The 18,648-nt window shown below is 43.5% G+C and overlaps 1 protein-coding gene across 2 annotated transcripts in view; it reads right to left on the bottom strand.

The window, feature by feature from the left end:
- USP39 (ubiquitin specific peptidase 39) overlaps positions 1–18,648 on the bottom strand; it is a 35,678-nt gene that overhangs the window by 14,904 nt on the left and 2,126 nt on the right. The window contains exons 2-7 of one of the 2 annotated variants that reach the window (XM_012472938.2): positions 17,347–17,416; positions 14,031–14,125; positions 11,426–11,562; positions 9,376–9,528; positions 5,394–5,619; positions 331–408 (exon numbers count right to left, since the gene is read on the bottom strand). In XM_012472938.2, coding sequence (XP_012328361.2) covers positions 331–408; positions 5,394–5,619; positions 9,376–9,528; positions 11,426–11,562; positions 14,031–14,125; positions 17,347–17,416 — 759 coding nt within the window. The remainder of the gene's footprint in view (positions 1–330; positions 409–5,393; positions 5,620–9,375; positions 9,529–11,425; positions 11,563–14,030; positions 14,126–17,346; positions 17,417–18,648) is intronic. The other variant, XM_012472939.2, reaches the window with a different exon arrangement.

The following is an 18,648-nucleotide window of genomic DNA, read 5'->3' as shown; positions in this document are numbered from 1 at the left end:
TCACTCATCACCCAGGCTAGAATGTAGTGGCACAATCTCGGCTTACTGCAATCTCTGCCTCCCAGGTTCAAGTGATTCTCCTGCCTCAGCCTCCCGAGTAGCTGTGATTACAGGCATGTGCCATCACACCTGGCTAACTTTTGCATTTTTAGTAGAGATGGGGTTTCGCCACATTGCCCAGGCTGGTCTCAAACTCCTGACCTCAACTGATCCACCCACCTCGGCCTCCCAAAGTGCTGGGATTATAGGCATGAAACACCGTGCCCAGCCCAGCCGCAAAGTTTTTTAAAAGGGAAAAAAACAGCTCCTTTTTATAAGTAAATGACTTACTCTTCTTTTTCTTCTTTGTGCCTCCCAGAGCTGAGTGCAGAGCATTCAAAAACCAAGACAGAAAGTCAACTCCATCCCCTGGAAAAAAAGGAAGGGTGGAAAACGTTGAAGGTAAGTGGCATTAGAATAATTTGGCTGGCATTCCTGGCTCTCCTCATTCCTCTCTGACCATCCCATCCCATCCCAACTCCTGTGCATCCTCCTCTGTCTGACCATTAAATGCTGGCACTCCTCAAGGTCAAGCTCTAACTCTTCCAATATTAACTCCCTAGGCTCTCTGATTCATACCAGGACTGTTTCTCATCGCCCAGTGATGACCAAAACAAATGCATAATGACCTTTTAACATTCACTTTTCTCCAGAGTAAGCTCAGACTTCCTTCTTCCCTTCTCTAGCTCACAAAGATTCTTGTCTTGCAGGAAAGTGTCTAGCACCAGGACTGAAGAGGCATACAGAACAAACGGTTTTGGGAACAAGCAGACTGACAATATTCCATGAAAATGCTGTCTACAGAGCCTGCCACTCAGACATTTCTGGGATAACGGCTACCTTTTTTTTTTTGAGACGGAGTTTCGCTCTTGTTACCCAGGCTGGAGTGCAATGGCGCGATCTCAGCTCACTGCAACCTCCGCCTCCTGGGTTCAGGCAATTCTCCTGCCTCAGCCTCCTGAGTAGCTGGGATTACAGGCACGCGCCACCATGCCCAGCTAATTTTTTGTATTTTTAGGTAGAGACGGGGTTTCACCATGTTGACCAGGATGGTCTCGATCTCTTGACCTCGTGATCCATCCGCCTTGGCCTCCCAAAGTGCTGGGATTACAGGCGTGAGCCAACGCGCCCGGCCCTTTTTTTTTTTTTTTTTTAAGACAGAGTCTCCCTCTGTCACCCAGGCTGGAGTGCAGTGGCACTATCTCGGCTCACTATGACCTCCACCTCCTGGATTCAAGCGATCCTCCTATGTCAGCCTCCCAAGTAGCTGGAATTACAGGTGCCTGCCACCATGCTCAGCTAATTTTTGTATTTTTTTTTTTTCCTTTTTGGCCGGGGCCCTAGCGGGAGCGAGGCACCAACACCACCCAGCCGCCCACTCGGGGCCCCAGGCCTAATTTTTGTATTTTTATTAGAAATGGGGTTTCATCATATTGGCCAAGATGGTCTTGAACTCTTGACCTCAAATGATCCTCCCACCTCAGCCTTCCAAAGTGCTGGGATTACAGGCGTGAGCCACTGCGCTTGGCCAGATAATGGCTACTTTCTCATCAACTAAGATTTGCTTCTATTTATAGTTCCTCTTTGCTCACCCAATTAAAATCTCAAAGATTATAGTATATCTTCCTCAATTTCATTTCCCTAAACCCAGAAGCCTCTAATAACCCCACAGAATGATTTTCTTTTTATTCCCTGTATATAGAATGCTTTTATGTGGCAACAAACTACAACAGCAAGAAACACTTCACACATCTCAACACTAGACAACTAATAATCTACTAGGTCTTAGAGACGGAGGAAATTACGTTTATGTGTCATCGTAACTATCGTAGCCAACAGCGGCTATGATAGGAGAAACTAGACACATTCATTCTCAGGGTACCTTGATTTTTCTGCAACTCTACAACCCAGTCATGCCATAACTTTCCGAGCTGTCAAAAGCTGACAGGCCCCACTATCCACCTTCAGGCCACAAGTCACCTGTGGAACACAGTGAATGCTGACACTGATCCATCCACTCATGGTCCACAAAAAATTCATTCTCAACAAAAATGTCTTCCTTTGTTACAGCCTTCATATAAAACCCTGGGAGCTCGGGTGTTGGTCCAGAAACAGAAATGTCCCTATAAACAGAAGATAACCTAGACACCTAGTTCTTGGAATCAGATGGTCCTACAAAGCATACAATCAGAGTGTCACCTGTTTAGAAGGGTTTGGTACCCAGATGAAGATTTTTTTTTTTCCCGATAAAGGGTCTCATTCTGTCACCCAGGCTGGAGTGCAGTGGCACAACCTCAGCTCACTGCAAGCTCTGGTTCCCAGGCTCAAATAATCCTTCCACCTCAGTTTCCCAAGTAGCTGGGACTACAGGTGTGTACCATCATGCCCAGCTAACTTTTAAATTTTTTGTAGAGAGGAGGTCTGTCTCACTATGTTGCTCAGGCTGGTGTTGAACTCTTGGGCTCAAGCAATCTTCCCACTCTGGCCTCCCAAAGTGCTAGGATTACAGGCATGAGCCAGCATGCCTGGCACCTGATTAATATTTTATTGGCCATGTTGTAAACTACTAAACACCATCAATTACCAAGTCTGAATGGCTTATAACTTCTGCTCGGCTGAGACTAAATCATGGGCTTCTGATCAATATATATTATCCAACCCAAAGCATATCTTATTTCCTACTAACCCTAAAACAAGTGCTCCATGGGCCCCATTCCTTACCACCTTGATTCCCCCTATTTCTCCTTAAGTAACAGAGACTCTTAAAAGCCACTACTCAACATCCCCTCTAAGTCAATCCTCAGCCAGAATAATGTTTTTGTTTTTATTTTACAGACGGAGGTCTCGCTCTGTTGCCCAGGCTGGAGTGCAGTGGTGCCAACATGATTCACTGCAGCTTCTACCTCCCAGGCTCAAGCGATCCTCCAACCTCAGCCTCCCAAGTAGCTGTAACAACAGGTACATGACATCATGCTTGGCTAATTTTTAAAAATTATTTGTAGATACAGGGTCTCACTATGTTGCCCAGGATGGTCTCTAACTCCTGGGCTCAAGCAATCCACCCACCTCGACCTCCCGAAGTGCTGGGATTATAGGTTTGAGCCACCATGCCCAGCCAGAATAATGTTTTAAAAACAACTCTGATGTCACACCTTTGTTAAAAGCCTTCAGTGAGGCCAGGCACAGCGGTTCACACCTGTAATCCCAGCACTTTGGGAGGTCAAGGTGGGCAGATCACCTGAGGTCAGGAGTTCGAGACCAACCTGGCCAACATGGTGAAATCCTGTCTCTACTAAAAATACAAAAAAACTAGCCAGGTGTGGTGGCAGGTGCCTATAGTCCCAGCTGCTCAGAGGCTGAGGCAGGAGAACTGCTTGAATCTAGGAGGCGGAGGTTGCAGTGAGCCAAGATCACACCACTGTACTCCAGCCTGGGCAACAGAGTGATATCCCATTGCAAAAAATAATAATAATATTAAGAAGCCTTCAATGACAACAGCTATTATCAGGATATAATCCAAGCTCCTTATGGTGGCTTATAAACCAGGCCATCAGGTCCCTCCCTCAGGATCTACACCTCAACTCTCCACTGATCCCTGGAGCCCATGGGTCCAGTTACTTGCAGTCAGTCTGTGCCAGGCACTTTTCACTTCTGCCCACCATGTCCTCTCTACCTAGAATGCCCAGCCCCCACCCTAATCTGCCTCTAACTCTGCCTAAAACTCAGGGGTCTCCTCCTCCACCCTGACCTCTCATCTACCTCCTATATGTTCAGTTGAGGGGGTTCTTGTTCCATGCTCCCTCCCACAGCACAGCACATAACACCCTGTAATTACCTTTTGTAAAAAAAAAAAAAGATAGTTGAAATTTGCTTATTCATTTCTAAAGACAGGGTTTTGCTCCGTTGCCCAGCTGGAGTGCACTGGTATGATAATAGTTTACTGTGGCCTTGAACTCCTGGGTTCAGACAATACTGCTGCCTCAGCTCTCAAGTAGCTCAGACCACAGGCTTATGCCAGCACGCTCAACCTTTCTACGTAACGATTTCCCCACTAGACTGGAAGTTCTTCAAAGAGAAAAATCATGTTTCTTATCCCTGCTGCTCTAAAACCTAGCACCATGAGTGAATGTTGAATAAACTAATATGGATACTAGAGGATACCACATGAGATTCAAGTACAAAGTTACAGTGTCCACTTTACTCATAAGATAATAACAAATTGGGTTTGGAGAGATAAAATAGTCAAAATAGTTCATTAGAGGTCAGGCACAGTGGCTCACACCTGTAATTCCAGAACTTTGGGAGGCCAAAGCAGGTGGATCACTTGAGGTCAGGAGTTCAAGACCAGCCTGGTCAACATGGTGAAACCCCTCTCTCTACTAAAAATACAAAAATTAGCTGGGCATGCTGGTGGGCACCTGTAATCCCAGCTACTTGGGAGGCTGAGGCAGGAGAATCCTTTGAACCCAGGAGGCAGAGGTTGCAGTGAGCAGAGATCACACCACTGCACTCCAGCCCAGGCAACAAAGTGAGACTCTATCTCAAAAAAAAAAAAAAAAAATCATTATAACACTCAAATGTAGGACATGAAAAAATAAGGGTAAGTGATAGGTGTTTAATAAAAGCTAGTGTCTTTCCCAGCCTCCTGGTATTCCCCTAAGTCATATTATTTAATTTACCAAGTAAGACAGACTTTGTATTCAGCTGGAATCTCCTGGGACTCTTAGCAGGGCAGACTGATCAGAGAAGAATGAGGAACCTCACCATACTATCCACTGTACACTCCTGGCTACTCTCAAGATTCACTGCAGCTGGGCACAGTGGCTTATGCCTGTAATCCCAGCTACTTGAAGCTGAGGCAAGAGGATCCCTTGAGTCCAGAAGTCCAAGCCTGCAGTGAGCTATAATCCCACCACTGCATTCCAGCCTGGTCAAAAGAGCAAGACTCTACCTCTTAAAAAAATAAAAAGGCAGGGCGTGGTGGCTCACACCTGTAATCCCAGCACTTTGGGAGGCTGAGGTAGGCAGATCACAAGGTCAGGAGTTTGAGACCAGCCTGGCCAACAAAGTAAAACCCCGTCTCTACTAAAAATAAAAATTAGCCAGGTGTGGTGGCACGCACCTGTAGTCCCAGCTACTGGGGAGGCTGAGGCAGGAGAATCGCTTGAACCAGGGAGGCAGAGGTTGCAGTGAGGTGAGACCACACCATTGCACTCCAGCCTGGGTGACAGAGTTAGACTCTGTCTCAAAAAAAAAAAAAAAAAAAAATTCACTGCCATGTGGAAATAAATTTGCTCATCAAACTGGTTTTGTGGTCCTGAAGTCAAGGGAAACATGAATGACTTGCTCCTTACCTTGTTTAGTGATCTGAAAAGTCTTCTTACTGCAAAGTACAACTGCCTGAAGCATCTCATGGGGAGACACATGTGCCTTGAAATTTCGAGGGTTCCAGAGCTTTCTCATCAGCTCTCCAAAACGCTGGACCAACAAGAACATAATATCCCCTGGAGGACGCTTGATGTTCTTATAGTTGTCTTCTTCCAGAAAGTAGTTCCGGAGAGGAGGAACATTAGATAGAGCCTGAAAATCAAACACTCCAATTAACCCAAAGCCCCTTTGTAGGACCCCTTGAGCCAAGCTCTTCCAACTAAAGTTCTCCTAATAGAATCCTGTGATCTACCTGTGATGGCCTTAAAGAGCCAAAAGTAAATGGACCCTTGGAGAATCCTACCCAGGCTCACATTACAGAACTATCCTTAACATTAAGTTTCTGAAATACCACTGATTTGATAATGGAAACAAGAAAAAAAAATTGAGTTTGATAAGAACTACAGTTCTGCAGACACTTTGCTGATGTGGATAATAATAAGGTTAAAACAAAACAAAAACCACAGGTATTCAAATCTCTATCAATTTATTTAACAATTTCCTTTCGTTACTCTAATTATGCTGTGACAATACTTAAATTCATAAGGTAGAAGGGTAAAATCCAAATACTCTTTTCTTCATCATCCATTTTGGCTGAAGCAAAGATAACTATCTAGGAAACATAGTTCTCCCATCTCTCAACTCCAAACTAATATGAAAATTATCTTAAAATTTGATGTTTTCCCATCATAAAACCATATAATTGTACATAAAAGTAAATATAGGGAGCTGTGAGGACGCAAAGGTATAAGAATAATACAATGGACTTTGGGGACTTGGGGGAAATGGTGGGGGGGGTGAGGGATAAAAGACTACACACTGGGTACAGTGTACACTGCTCGGGTGATGGGCGACCAAAATCTCAGAAATCACCACTAAAGAACTTATTCAGGTAACCAAACACCACCTGTTCCCCAAAAACCTATTGAAAGTTTTTTTTTTTTTTTTTTTTTTGGAGACAAAGTCTTGCTCTATCCCCCAGGCTGGAGTGCAGTGGCAAGATCTTGACTCACTGCAACCTCCGCCTCCCAGACTGAAGCAATTCTCATGACTGAGCCACCAGGCCCCGCCAAAATTTTTTTTTAAAGTAAATATAGTCTGTTATGATGGAAAACAGTCAGCCAGGCAAGGTGGCTCAAGCCTGTAATCCCAGCACTTTGGGAGGCTGAGGTAGAAGAATGACTTGAGGTCAGGAGTTCAAGACCAGCCTGGCCAACATGTAAAACCCAGTTTCTGCTAAAAATACAAAAATTAGCCAGGCGTGGTGGCACGCACCTCTAATCCTAGCTACTTGGGAGGCTGAGGCAGGAGAATCGCTTGAACCTGGGAGGCAGAGGCTGCAGAGAGCCAAGATCCACTGCACTCTAGACTGGGTGACAAGAGTAAAACTCAGTCTCAAAAAAAAAAAAAGAAAAGAAAATGGTCTGTAGGCAAAACCATCCAGGACATAGGCATAGGCAAGGACTTCATGACTAAAACACCAAAAGCAATGGCAATAAAAGCCAAGATAGACAAATGGGATCTAATTAAACTCCAGAGCTTCTGTATGGCAAAAGAAGGCATCATTAGAGCGAATCGGCAACCAACAGAATGGGAAAAAATTTTTGCGATCTACCCATCTGACAAAGGGCTAATATCCAGAATCTACAAGGAACTAAAACAGATATACAAGAAAAAAAAACCCCATTCAAAAGCGGGCAAAGGATATGAACAGACATTTTTCAAAAGAAGACATATATGAGGCCAACAAACATGAAAAAATGCTCATCATCACTGGTCATTAGAGAAATGCAAATCAAAACCACACTGAGATATCATCTCATGCCAGTTAGAATGATGATCATTAAAAAATCTGGAGACGGCTGGTGGCTCACGCCTATAATCCAAGCACTTTGGAGGCCAAGGCGGGTGGATCACCTGAGGTCAGGAGTTCAAGACCAGCCTGACCAACATGGTGAAACCCTGTCTTAAAAAAATAAAAAAATAAAAATCTGGAGACAACAGATGCTGCAGAGGATGTGGAGAAATAGGAACACTCTTACACAGTTGGTGGGAGTGTAAATTAGTTCAACCATTGTGGAAGACAGTGTGGCAATTTCTCAAGGATCTAGAAATAGAAATTCCATTTAACCCAGCAATCCCATTACTGGGTATATACCCAAAGAACTATAAATTGTTCTACTATAAAGACACATGCACATGTATGTTCAATGCAGCCCTGTGTACAACAGCAAAGACCTAGAACCAACCCAAATGCCTGTCAATGATAAACTGGACAAAGAAAATGTGGTACATATACACCATGGAATACTACGGAGCTATAAAAATCGATGAGTTCGTGTCCTTTGTGGGGACTTGGATGAATCTGGAAACCATTATTCTCAGCAAACTGACACAAGAACAGAAAGCCAAACACCATATGTTCTCACTCATAGGTGGGTGTTGAACAATGAGAACACAAGGACTCAGGGAGAGGAGCATAACACACTGGAGGCAGTTGAGCTGGGGTAGGGGAGAAACAGTGGGGGATGGGGAGGGAGGGGAGGGTGGAGAGGGATAACATGGGGAGAAATGCCAGATATAGTACGCACCTAAAGTAAAATAAATAAATTAAAAAATAATAATAATAAAATAAATAAAAAATAAAATGGTCAAAAGGTTTAGGACAATAAAAACAATTTGACCTCATTAAGCAGAAAGATAAAAACCAGCCATATTAGTTTCAGGAAGAAACACAGGCTCATTAGTCTGAGCTATAAAACTGGGAGGAGGGGACCAGGCGCAGTGACTCACGCCTGTAATCCCAACATTTTGGGCGGTCAAAGAGGGCAGATTGCCTGAGGTCAAGAGTTTGAGTCAGCCTGGCCAACATGGCGAAACCATGTCTCTACTAAAAATACAAAATTTACTAAAAATACAAAATCTACTAAAAATACAAAAATTAGCCAGGTATGGTGGTGTAATCTTGTAATCCCAGCTACTTGGGAGGCTGAAATAAGAGAATCACTTGCATCTGGGAGGCGGAGATTATAGTGACCTGAGATCGCGCCACTGTACTCCAGCCTGGGGACAGAGTGAGATTCCATTTCAAAAAGAAAGAGAGGGACAGGAAATAGTATGTGTACTGGCCAAGAAATTACTGCCTTCTTGTAGAGTATAGTCAAATGATCCTCAGACACTGAGTCTTGCTAAGGACTATACTCAAATTGTTCTCCAACGAGCAGAGCATTCCTTTGTCTGCTCACTAGGCTGCTGTGAAATGGTGAGGTTTTTTTCTAGCCTCTGGGCTCATGGCCTCTGGAACTTCCAGGGAATGAGGGACTGAATCTGTGTGGCCTTGCAGTATCAAGTAAGAAACATGCCAGATGCATTTTGTTGTTTTTTTTTTTAATGGTGTGGATGTTTGCTGTGCTGGCTAGCCAATGACTTTTTTTACCATGTGCTCATAACCCTGAAATCGGAGAGGCAGAAAGCCAAAGCTGTCCTATTTTCAATTAAGTTATTTTTAAGAAAATTATATAATTAATAGGTGCACACTGTAGAAATTTTTTTTTCTTTTTTTCTTTTTCTTTTTTTTTTTTGAGACAGTCTTGCTCTGTCACCCAGTCTGGATTGGAATGCAGTGACACAATCTCGGCTTACTGCAACCTTCGCCTCCTGGGTTCAAGCCATTCTCCTGCCTCAGCCTCCCCAGTAGCTGGGATTACAGGCGCACACCACCATACCCAGCTAATTTTTGTATTTTTAGTAGAGATGGGGTTTCACCATGCTGGCCAGGATGGTCTTAAACTCCTGACCTCGTGATCTGCCCACCTCAGCCTCCCAAAGTGTTGGGATTACAGGCGTGAACCACTATGCCCAGACTTCCGGGTGTCCTTCCCTTCCTCAGTGTTCCTGTCTTGATCCTACCTGAAGGACAGCGTTGGCATAGTCATTGGCCTTTATGTTATTCAGTCCCACGATACCCGGCAGGTAAGTGGTACCATCATATGCCCGGGACAATTTGGCTTGCTTGTCCAAGTTTGCAATTTGCTGCTTTGTGAAAGTGGGCTTCAATACATACTGTAAAACAAAAGAAAATTCTAAGTTGTTTAAGAGCTGAGTTCACAAGAAATGTCTGGAGCAGCAATTTCTGCAAAAACAAAAACCACTTTGGCCATGAACATCTCATGACACACCCAAAGAGTCCCAACCAATAGATGTAAAGATTGAAGTAACATGGGGTAGATCCTCTCCCATGACTAATCTACAAGGGGATCTCTGTGTTTAACGCAAAATCACTGAATCCCAGTACTCAAGTTTCTAAAGGCAGCCTAAGTCTCAGAACCTCCTAGAGGCAGCACATGTACTTAGTGTCAGAGCAGGAGAGTTTCCTCCACTTTGGGTGAGACTTAGGATCTCCATGACTTCCTGGGACTGAAAGAGCAGGATCAGATGCTTCCCAGCTTCAGTCACCACAGTCATTACGTCACAGACTGGACAGAGGTCATCCCAAACTCACTTTGAAACACTGAATTTATTCCAGTTTCTCCCTCTATAAATACTATCCATAACTTTTTTTTTTGAGACCGAGTTTTGCTCCTGTTGCCCAGACTGGAGTACCATGGCACGACCTCGGTTCACTGCAACAGCCACCTTCCAGGTTCAAGCAATTCTCCTGCCTGAGCCTCCCAAGTGGCTGGGATTATAAGCGTGTGCCACCATGCCTGGGTAATTTTGTATTTTTAATAGAAACAAGGTCTCATCATGTTGGACAGGCTGGTCTCAAACTCCTGACCTCAAGTGATCCACCTGCCTCGGCCTCCCAAAGTGCTGGGATTACAAGTGTGTGCCACTGCACCCAGCCTGTCTATAACTATTTTCACCTCAATTATTAACAGGCTTGGCCAGGGGCAGTGGCTCACGCCAGTAATCCCAGCACTTTGGGAGGTCGAGGTGGGTGGATCATGAGGTCAGGAGATCAAGACCATCCAGGCATGGCGAAACCCTGCCCCTACTAAAAATACAAAAATTAGTTAGGTGTGGTGGCACACACCTGTAATCTACTGCTAAGGCAGTAGAATCGCTTGAACCTGAGAGGCAGAGATTTTGCTGTGAGCTGAGATGGTGCCACTGCACTCCAGCCTGGCAACAGTGTGAGACTCAAAAAAAAAAATAGGCTTATAAAACTTTCACAAGTAGAAAAAGCAGTATTTCAAAAACTACCACGCTTTCCTTAAAAATAAACAGAGCATGGCCAACCTGGGCAACACAATGAGACCCCATCTCTACAAAAAAATAAATTTATCTGGGCATGATGGTACATGCCAGGAGTCCCAGTTACATGAGAGGCTGAAGTGGGAGGATCACTTGAACCCATGAGGTCAAGGATATAGCGAGCTGTGCTGGTGCTGCACTCCAGCCTGGGCAACAGAGTGAGACCCCGTCTCAAAAACAGAAACAGAGCATTTGGCACCATGAGTATTCCCCACGTGCTGAAAAGAAAAATAATAATCAGAAGCCCAATACTAATCAAAGCCCAAGAAGACTTTCCATGCTCAGTACAATGAGTATCTCTTGGTACAGGTCACAAACTAGAGCCCACAGATGATACACCTGTGGCTGGATGCTCTGGCCACATCATATGATAAAAGCAGCCAGGAGATGGTGTACAGCTTGATAACTACTGTCCTATACCAGGCCCAATTCATATCCCTACTTCAAAGTGTGGAAGAATAATTCATTTCACAAAAACACTTTAAATCCTATCAGAATACAGCCATGTTTCTTCAGTCCTAGTCCTCAATGTTAAAGGCAGAAATGACAGTCAGTTTCCCTGGTTCCTTCCAAAAGGGAAAGCAGTCTCTCAAGGCCCAAAAGGACTGAGATTCTTCCCTGTCCTCAGGTGAAGCAGTCCCCTGGGAGCCCTGGGATGGCTCATAAAAGAATGGACCCCAAACCAACCCTCTTAGACACACACCGTGATATCCTCCAATGAGGAATCGATGATCTCATAGTTGTCTGGAAGGCAGTAAAATTTGAGGGTGTGGAGGTTGAGGAAAACATGGTGGCTAAACTGGACACTGTGAATGTAGGCATGAGACTTCAAACCACGGCCTGTAGGGAAAGGGGAAAGGCTGTAATAGAAGGGCAGATCCTAGAAGGCACCGATCAGGTTTGCTTTTCCTTTCATTATTTTCTACCAGAACATGTTAGCATCCGCAAAAAAACAAATATTATGCCTTTCATAAAATGAATCCTCCACATGAACTTCTCTTATAAAAAAATGAGCAAGAAAAACTGGCACATTAGTTACTTCATTCCCTAGATGGCATAAGACATTGACTGAGGAAACAAATTTCACTATTTCACATATAATATGTATACAACCTAATATATATAACCTATCCCTATATATTTTATATATAGTTCCTATATATATGAAATCAGAAATATCTATGCATATATGTGTGCATAAATACATATATACACAAATACATACATATCCTATGACAGTCCATCATCACTCAGTCCTGAATTTCCAACTATCCATATTCAGGACAATGCTGCATCTATGTAACTTTTTTCATGTTGCTACTCCTTTCTAGACTCTCTCTCCCTTAACCATTCAAACTCCTATGTCCTGCCAATTCAAGTCCCATCTCAACTCCTCCATGAACTCAATATAAATACTCCAGCTAACACTGACTTTTGCATATTTCAACTCCTATTGCCTTTATTTTTATTCACTGCCATAGTCTAGCAGTAATCTTTAAGGTCTAACAGAACTTGCTGATTGTTTTACATTATCAACCTTGACTTCTTATAAGCTCCTTATAAAAGCAAAGAATATAGTTTTTATCTCTTTTTTATTTGAGACAGGGTCTTGTTATTTTAGCAAGATGGGTCTTGAACTCTTGGCTTTAAGCAAGCCTCCTGCCTTGGTCTCCCAAAATACTAGGATTACAGGTGTGAGCCACCATGTCAGGATGTTTTTACCTCGTGTGAACCCTCCACTACACTATGTACATGGCATCTGCTTGGTCTGAATAAGTTGAAATTATACATTTTCAGAAAAGAAAGGGGAAAAAAAAAGTCCGTGGAGCCAAAGGATTAAAAAAAAAAGTGTAGCCTGGGTAACATAACAAAGACTTGTCGCTACAAAATAAAATAAAATAGCCAGATGGAGGGGTGCAGTGGCTCACACCTATAATCCCAGCACTTTGGGAGGCCCCAAAGTGCAGACTGCTTGAGCTCAGGAGTTTTGAGACTAGCCTGGGCAACAAAGCAAAATCCCATCTTTAAAAAAAAAAAACTGTGGCCTGGTGCAGTGGCTTACGCCTATAATCTCAGCACTTTGGGAGGCTGAGGAGGGTGGATCACTTGAGGTCAGGAGTTCAAGACTAGCCTGGCCAATATGGTAAAACCCATTTCTACTAAAAAATACAAAAATTAGCCAGGCGTGGTGATGTGGTGGTGCATGCCTGTAGTCCCAGCTACTCGGGAGGCTGAGGCAGGAGAATCACTTGAACTCAGGAGGCAAGTGAGCCTGGGCGACAGAGCAAGACTCCAGCTCAAAATATAAATAAATAAAATTGAGAAAAAAAAAAAAATTGGCCAGGTGCAGTGGCTCACACCTACAACCCCAACACTTTGGGAGGCCAAGGAAGGCAGATCACGAGGTCAGGAGTTTAAGACCAGCCTGACCAACATGATAAAACCCCATCTCTACTAAAAGTACAAAAAAAAAAAAATTAGCTGGGCATAGTGGTACATGCCTGTAATCCCAGTTACTCAGGAAGCTAAGGCAGGAAAATAGATTGAACCCAGGAGGCAGAGATTGCAGTGAGCCGAGATCATGCCACTGCACTCCAGCCTGGGTGACAGAGGGAGACTCCATCTCAAAAAAAAAAAAAAGAAAAAAAAATTGGCTGGGCACGGGGGCTCACACCTGTAATCCCAGCACTTTGGGAGGCCAAGGTAGATCACCTGAAGTTGGGAGATGGAGACCAGCCTGGCCAACATGGTGAAACCCTGTCTCTACTAAAAATACAAAATTAGCCACGCATGGTGGTATACCTGTAATCCCAGCTAATTGGGAGGCTGAGGCAGGAGAATTACTTGATCCCAGAAGGTGGAGGTTGCTGTAAGCCAAGATCACGCCACTGCACTGCAGACTGGGTAACAGAGCAAGACTCCATGTAAATAAAAAAAAAAATTAGCTGGCAAGACTGCACCACTGCACTCCAGCCTGGGCGACAGAGTGAGACTCTGTCTCAAAATAATTAAAAATAAATTAAAAACAAAAAAATACATATATTAGAGATTCAAGAATCCAGAGTCTTTGAGATCACAGTCTTTCATATGACTTGCCCTTTCTCCCTTCAGATTATCCAGGTTCTGACCAGTCAGAGAACCTCTTGTTGGTTTTCTAAGAATATTTCAATTTCCTGGGAACAAATAGAAATTATTAGATATAATTCCTGAGAACAGCTTACTTTCCTTAAAAAAAAAAGTCCCTCTGGAACAGATCTGCAGCTAGCTCTAAAAGCTTAACAAGTTTATAATTTTTAACATTCATTTACCTTGAAAGTACTTGCCACACACCAGACAGGCGTAAGCATTGATATGTGAGAGGGAGATAGAACACAGTTTCTCAAAGTCAAAGTCCAGCACACTTCTAAGGAAACAAAACAAAACAGAAAAAAATAAACAATAGGATGGACATGTAGGAAGGCACTCAAATGAAGCAGTGTTGGCTCTGTGATGTTCAATGATACCACACAACATCCTTCAGAAAACAGTTCACAACCATATATACACCGATTATTGGGGGACACTTATTCCTCACCTCCACTCGCCATGCTCCAAAGCAGTGTTAAGGTGTCTCCACCAGACACATAATACCCAAAAGTATCTTTCTCATTAGTGTTTGTAACCAGTTCAGGACTTCCCACTGCATTCACTTTTTCTAGAGGGAAAGCTACAAGTCAGACTAAGGTAAAAGGACCCCAACAGCATTCTGGAGGTGGAGAGGACATAAAAAGGATGAATAAATCCTTTCACAAAAGAAAAATGTATCACTTTAGCCCAGAGTTTGTGGCTACAGTGAGCTCTGATCCACTACTGCACTCCAGCCTGGGCTACAGAGTGAGATCCTCTCTTTAAAAAAATAATAATAATAATAATAATAAATTTAAAAATAAAAATGTATTTTTGTCCATAAAAACAAATGGAAAGGCTGAAAAATTTTAGAATACCTACAAACAGATCTATTTATTCAAGTGCAAAGTGAGGACTGGGCAGAAAGGAACAAAAAACCTTACCTCCATTCAACCCACAAAGAGATTTACCCTAAAATAGTAATCTTAATTAACTGACAATGATCCCAAAGAGCTGTGCTATCTAATAAAGAAGCCACTAGACAAAGTGGCTATTGACAATTAAATTTAAAATAAGCTATCCTGCTGGGTGCAGTGGCTCATGCTTATAATTCCAACACTTTGAGAGGCCGAGGAGGGTGGATCACCCAAGGTCAGCAGTTCGGGACCAGACTGGCCAACATGGTAAAACCCCATCTCTACTGAAAATACAAAAATTAGCTGGGTGTGGTGGTCTGCCTGTAATCTCAGCTACTCAGGAGGCTGAGGTAGGAGAACTGCTTGAACTTGGGAGGTGGAGGCTGCAGTGAGCCAAGATCATGCCACTACACTCCAGCCTGGGCAACAGAGCAAGACCCCATCTCAAAAAAGCAAACAACCAAAGACAAAAACAGCTGTCCATCAGTAGCCACAGGAAACTGGTTCTAGGACCCCTTCAGATACCAAAATCCACAATGTTCAAGCCCCTTACAGTTGGCCCTTTGTATCTTCAGGTTCCATATCCTGATACTGAGGCTGACTGTAATTCAATTAAATAGAATGTAAAATTCACTTCTTCAACTGCAGGAGCACTAAAGCCACAGGTGGCTCATGCCTACCATAATGAACAGCCCTTGTGGCGTTTTTTTTTCCTGAGATGGGGTCTCACTTTGTCATCCAGGCTGGAGTGCAGTGTCACAATCTCAACACTGCAGCCTCAACCTCCCAGGTTCAAGCAATCCTCCTGCTTCAGCCCCCCAAGTAGCTGGGACTACAGGAGTGTACCACTACACCTGGCTAAGTTTTTGTATTTTTTGTAGCGATGAGGTTTTGCCATGTTGCCCAGGATGGTCTCGAACTCCAGGGCTCAAGCAATCTGCCCGCCTCAGCCTCCGAAAATTCTGGGATTATAGGCATGAGCCAGAGCACCCAACCATAACTTTTTTTTTTTAAGTCTTTTTAAAAGCTGAGTCTCAGGCCGGGCGCGGTGGTTCACGCCTGTAATCCCAGCACTTTGGGAGACCGAGGTGGGCGGATCACGAGGTCAAGAGATCAAGATCATCCTGGCCAACATGGTGAAACCCCATCTCTATAAAAAAATAAATAAAAAATAAAAAATAAAAATTTTTAAAAATAAAAATAATGAAAATAAAATTTAAAAATAAATAAATAAGGGCCGGGCGCAGTGGCTCACGCCTGTAATCCCAGCACTTTGTGAGGCCGAGGCAGGTGGATTACCTCAGGTCATGAGTTCGAGACCAGCCTGGCCAACATGGTGAAACCCTCGTTTCTACTAAAAAAATACAAAAACTAGCTGGGCACAGTGGTGGACGCCTATAATCCCAGCTACTCAGGAGCCTGAGGCAGGAGAATCACTTGAACCTGGGAGGCAGAGGTTGCAGTGAGCGAAGATCACACCATTGCACTCCAGCCTGGGCAATACAAGCAAAACTCCATTAAAAAAAAAAAAAAAGATGGGTCTCGTTATGTTGACCAGGCTGGTCTCAAACTTCTGGCCTCAAGTGATCCTCCTGCCTGCCAAAGGGCTGAGATTACAGGTGTGAGCCACCACACCCAGCTCTTACAAGAACAATTATACTGTAGAAAACTCCTCTACAATATAGGTTGAAAAACATTCTATGTGCCACGTGGGAATCAGAAAAAAGAATGTGATGATGAAGTAACTACCTCAGCTTTCAAACAATGTTCAAGCCCCTTACAATTGGCCCTTTGTATCTTCAGGTTCCATATCCCAATACTGAGGCTGACTGTAATTCAATTAAACAAAATATAAAATTCAGTTCTTCAATTGCAGGAGCACTGAAGCCACAGGTGGTTCATGCCTACCATAATGAACAGCCCTTATAACTTTTTTTAAACAAATTCGTGCTTTTTTCTGCTGAACCCCAGTCTCACCAAAATAGTATCCAGTACACACTAGGTGCTCCATAAATATTTCAATGTGCTACTACTACTTTAAGGATACTATGCATCCTGTTATCCCAACATACAAATGCAAAATAAGCTAAAAAGCTCTTTAACAATATGTGTTCTGACACTGTAAATCAAAGAACAAAGATTAGCACTGCAAGAAACATAACTCTCTAGGACAGGTTTAAAAGAAGTAAAATTGGCCAGGCGTGGTGGCTCACGCCTGTAATCCCAACACTTTGGGAGGCCGAAGTGCGTGGATCAGGAGGTCAGGACTTCAACACCAGCCTAGCCAAGATGTTGAAACCCTGTCTCTACTAAAAACACAAAAAAATTAGCCAAGCATGGTGGCGGGCACTTATAACCCCAAATATTCGGGAAGCTGAGGCAGAGAACCGCTTGAACCCAGAAGGCGGAGGTTGCAGTGAGCCAAGATCACGCCACTGCACTCCAGCCTGGGTGACAGAGCAAGATTCCGTCTCAGAAACAATGAAATAAATAAATGAATGAAGTAAAATTTGTGAATGTGTTGTTCAGTGTACAGTCCAAAAAACCTTCTGCATAGATTCCACTGCTCTTTTGCTATCCTCAGCATCTCTGTCCTACCAACCTATTAATGGTGTCCAGGTATGGGCAGTGGCGGCTCCTCCGGTCCTCAGAATCCACTCGGCCATTCTTTGCTGAAAGGAAAATCATCATAGGCTTTGAAAATGGGAAACCTAAGCTTATAATTCTCAGTTGTTATCAGTGAAAAAGAAAAAAAAGAAGAAAATGGGAAACTATTGACTGACAGTCTCTTGGCTAAATAGAAAAAAAAAAAGGGAAACCTATACTCAGGGCCAACTAACAGTACAAAAAAAGAAACAGAAATGGGAAAAACTAATCAAGATGAGCTCTTATTATTTGGATGGCAACAACATGGAAAAAAAGTCCACTAGCTGGGCACAGTGGCTCACGCCTGTAATCCCAGCACTCTGGGAGGCTGAGGTGGGTGGATCACCTAAGGTCAGGAGTTTGAGACCAACCTGGCCAAAGTGGTGAAACCCCATCTCTACTAAATATACAAAAATTAGCTGGGCGTGGTGGCAGGCACCTGTAATCCTAGCTACTCAGGAGGTTGAGGCAGGAGAATCAGCTTGAACCAGGTACAGTGAGCCAAGACTGCACCACTGCACTCCAACTTGGGCAACAAGAGCAAAACTCTGTCTCAAAAAAAAAAAAAAAAAAAAGAGGGGCCAGGCTCAGTGGCTCACGCCTGTAATCTCAGCACTTTGGAAGGCCAAGGCAGGCGGATCACAAGATCAGGAGTTTGAGGTCAGCTTGACCAACATGGTGAAATCCCGGCTCTACTAAAAATACAAAAATTAGCCAGGCATGGTGGTGCACACCTGTAATCCCAGCTACTCGGGGGGCTGAGGCAGAAGAATTGCTTGAACCTGAAAGGTGGAGGTTGCAGTGAGCCGAGATCATGCCACTGCCCTCCAGCCTAGGCAACAGATCAAGACTTGTCTCAAAAAAAAAAAAAGTCCACTAATAGAACAAGCCACAAACTGAGAGAATATATTTGGTATACATAAAATCAACAGAAGATTTGTTTGCATGTTACGTAAAGAAATCCCATAAAGCATGAAAAATATGAAATATGTGTCAAGTAGTAACATAAACTGATTGTAATACAAAGGTACTATGAAGTTGAAAGAAGAGTGTGCATGTACATCTATACATCTACTACTTGTCAAAAACTTGAGGGGTCTGAGATCTTACCCTACTTGCAAGCTAACAAGTTAGTCTGTCACAGTTTTATGAACGCTGATGGAAAGCATGTAACTACCTGACCTGAAATAAAGGACAATTTATTACACAATGGCAGTAACAAGAATATAGCACTGGTGTCAGTTTCCCAAGTGAATTC

Source organism: Aotus nancymaae, unplaced genomic scaffold, assembly GCF_030222135.1.
Source record: "Aotus nancymaae isolate 86718 unplaced genomic scaffold, 86718_ANA_hifiasm-v0.15.2.pri h1tg000017l, whole genome shotgun sequence".
Taxonomy (NCBI): domain Eukaryota; kingdom Metazoa; phylum Chordata; class Mammalia; order Primates; family Aotidae; genus Aotus; species Aotus nancymaae.
The sequence above is the reverse complement of the archived record's forward strand: the minus strand, read 5'-3'. Positions and strand labels throughout refer to the sequence as shown.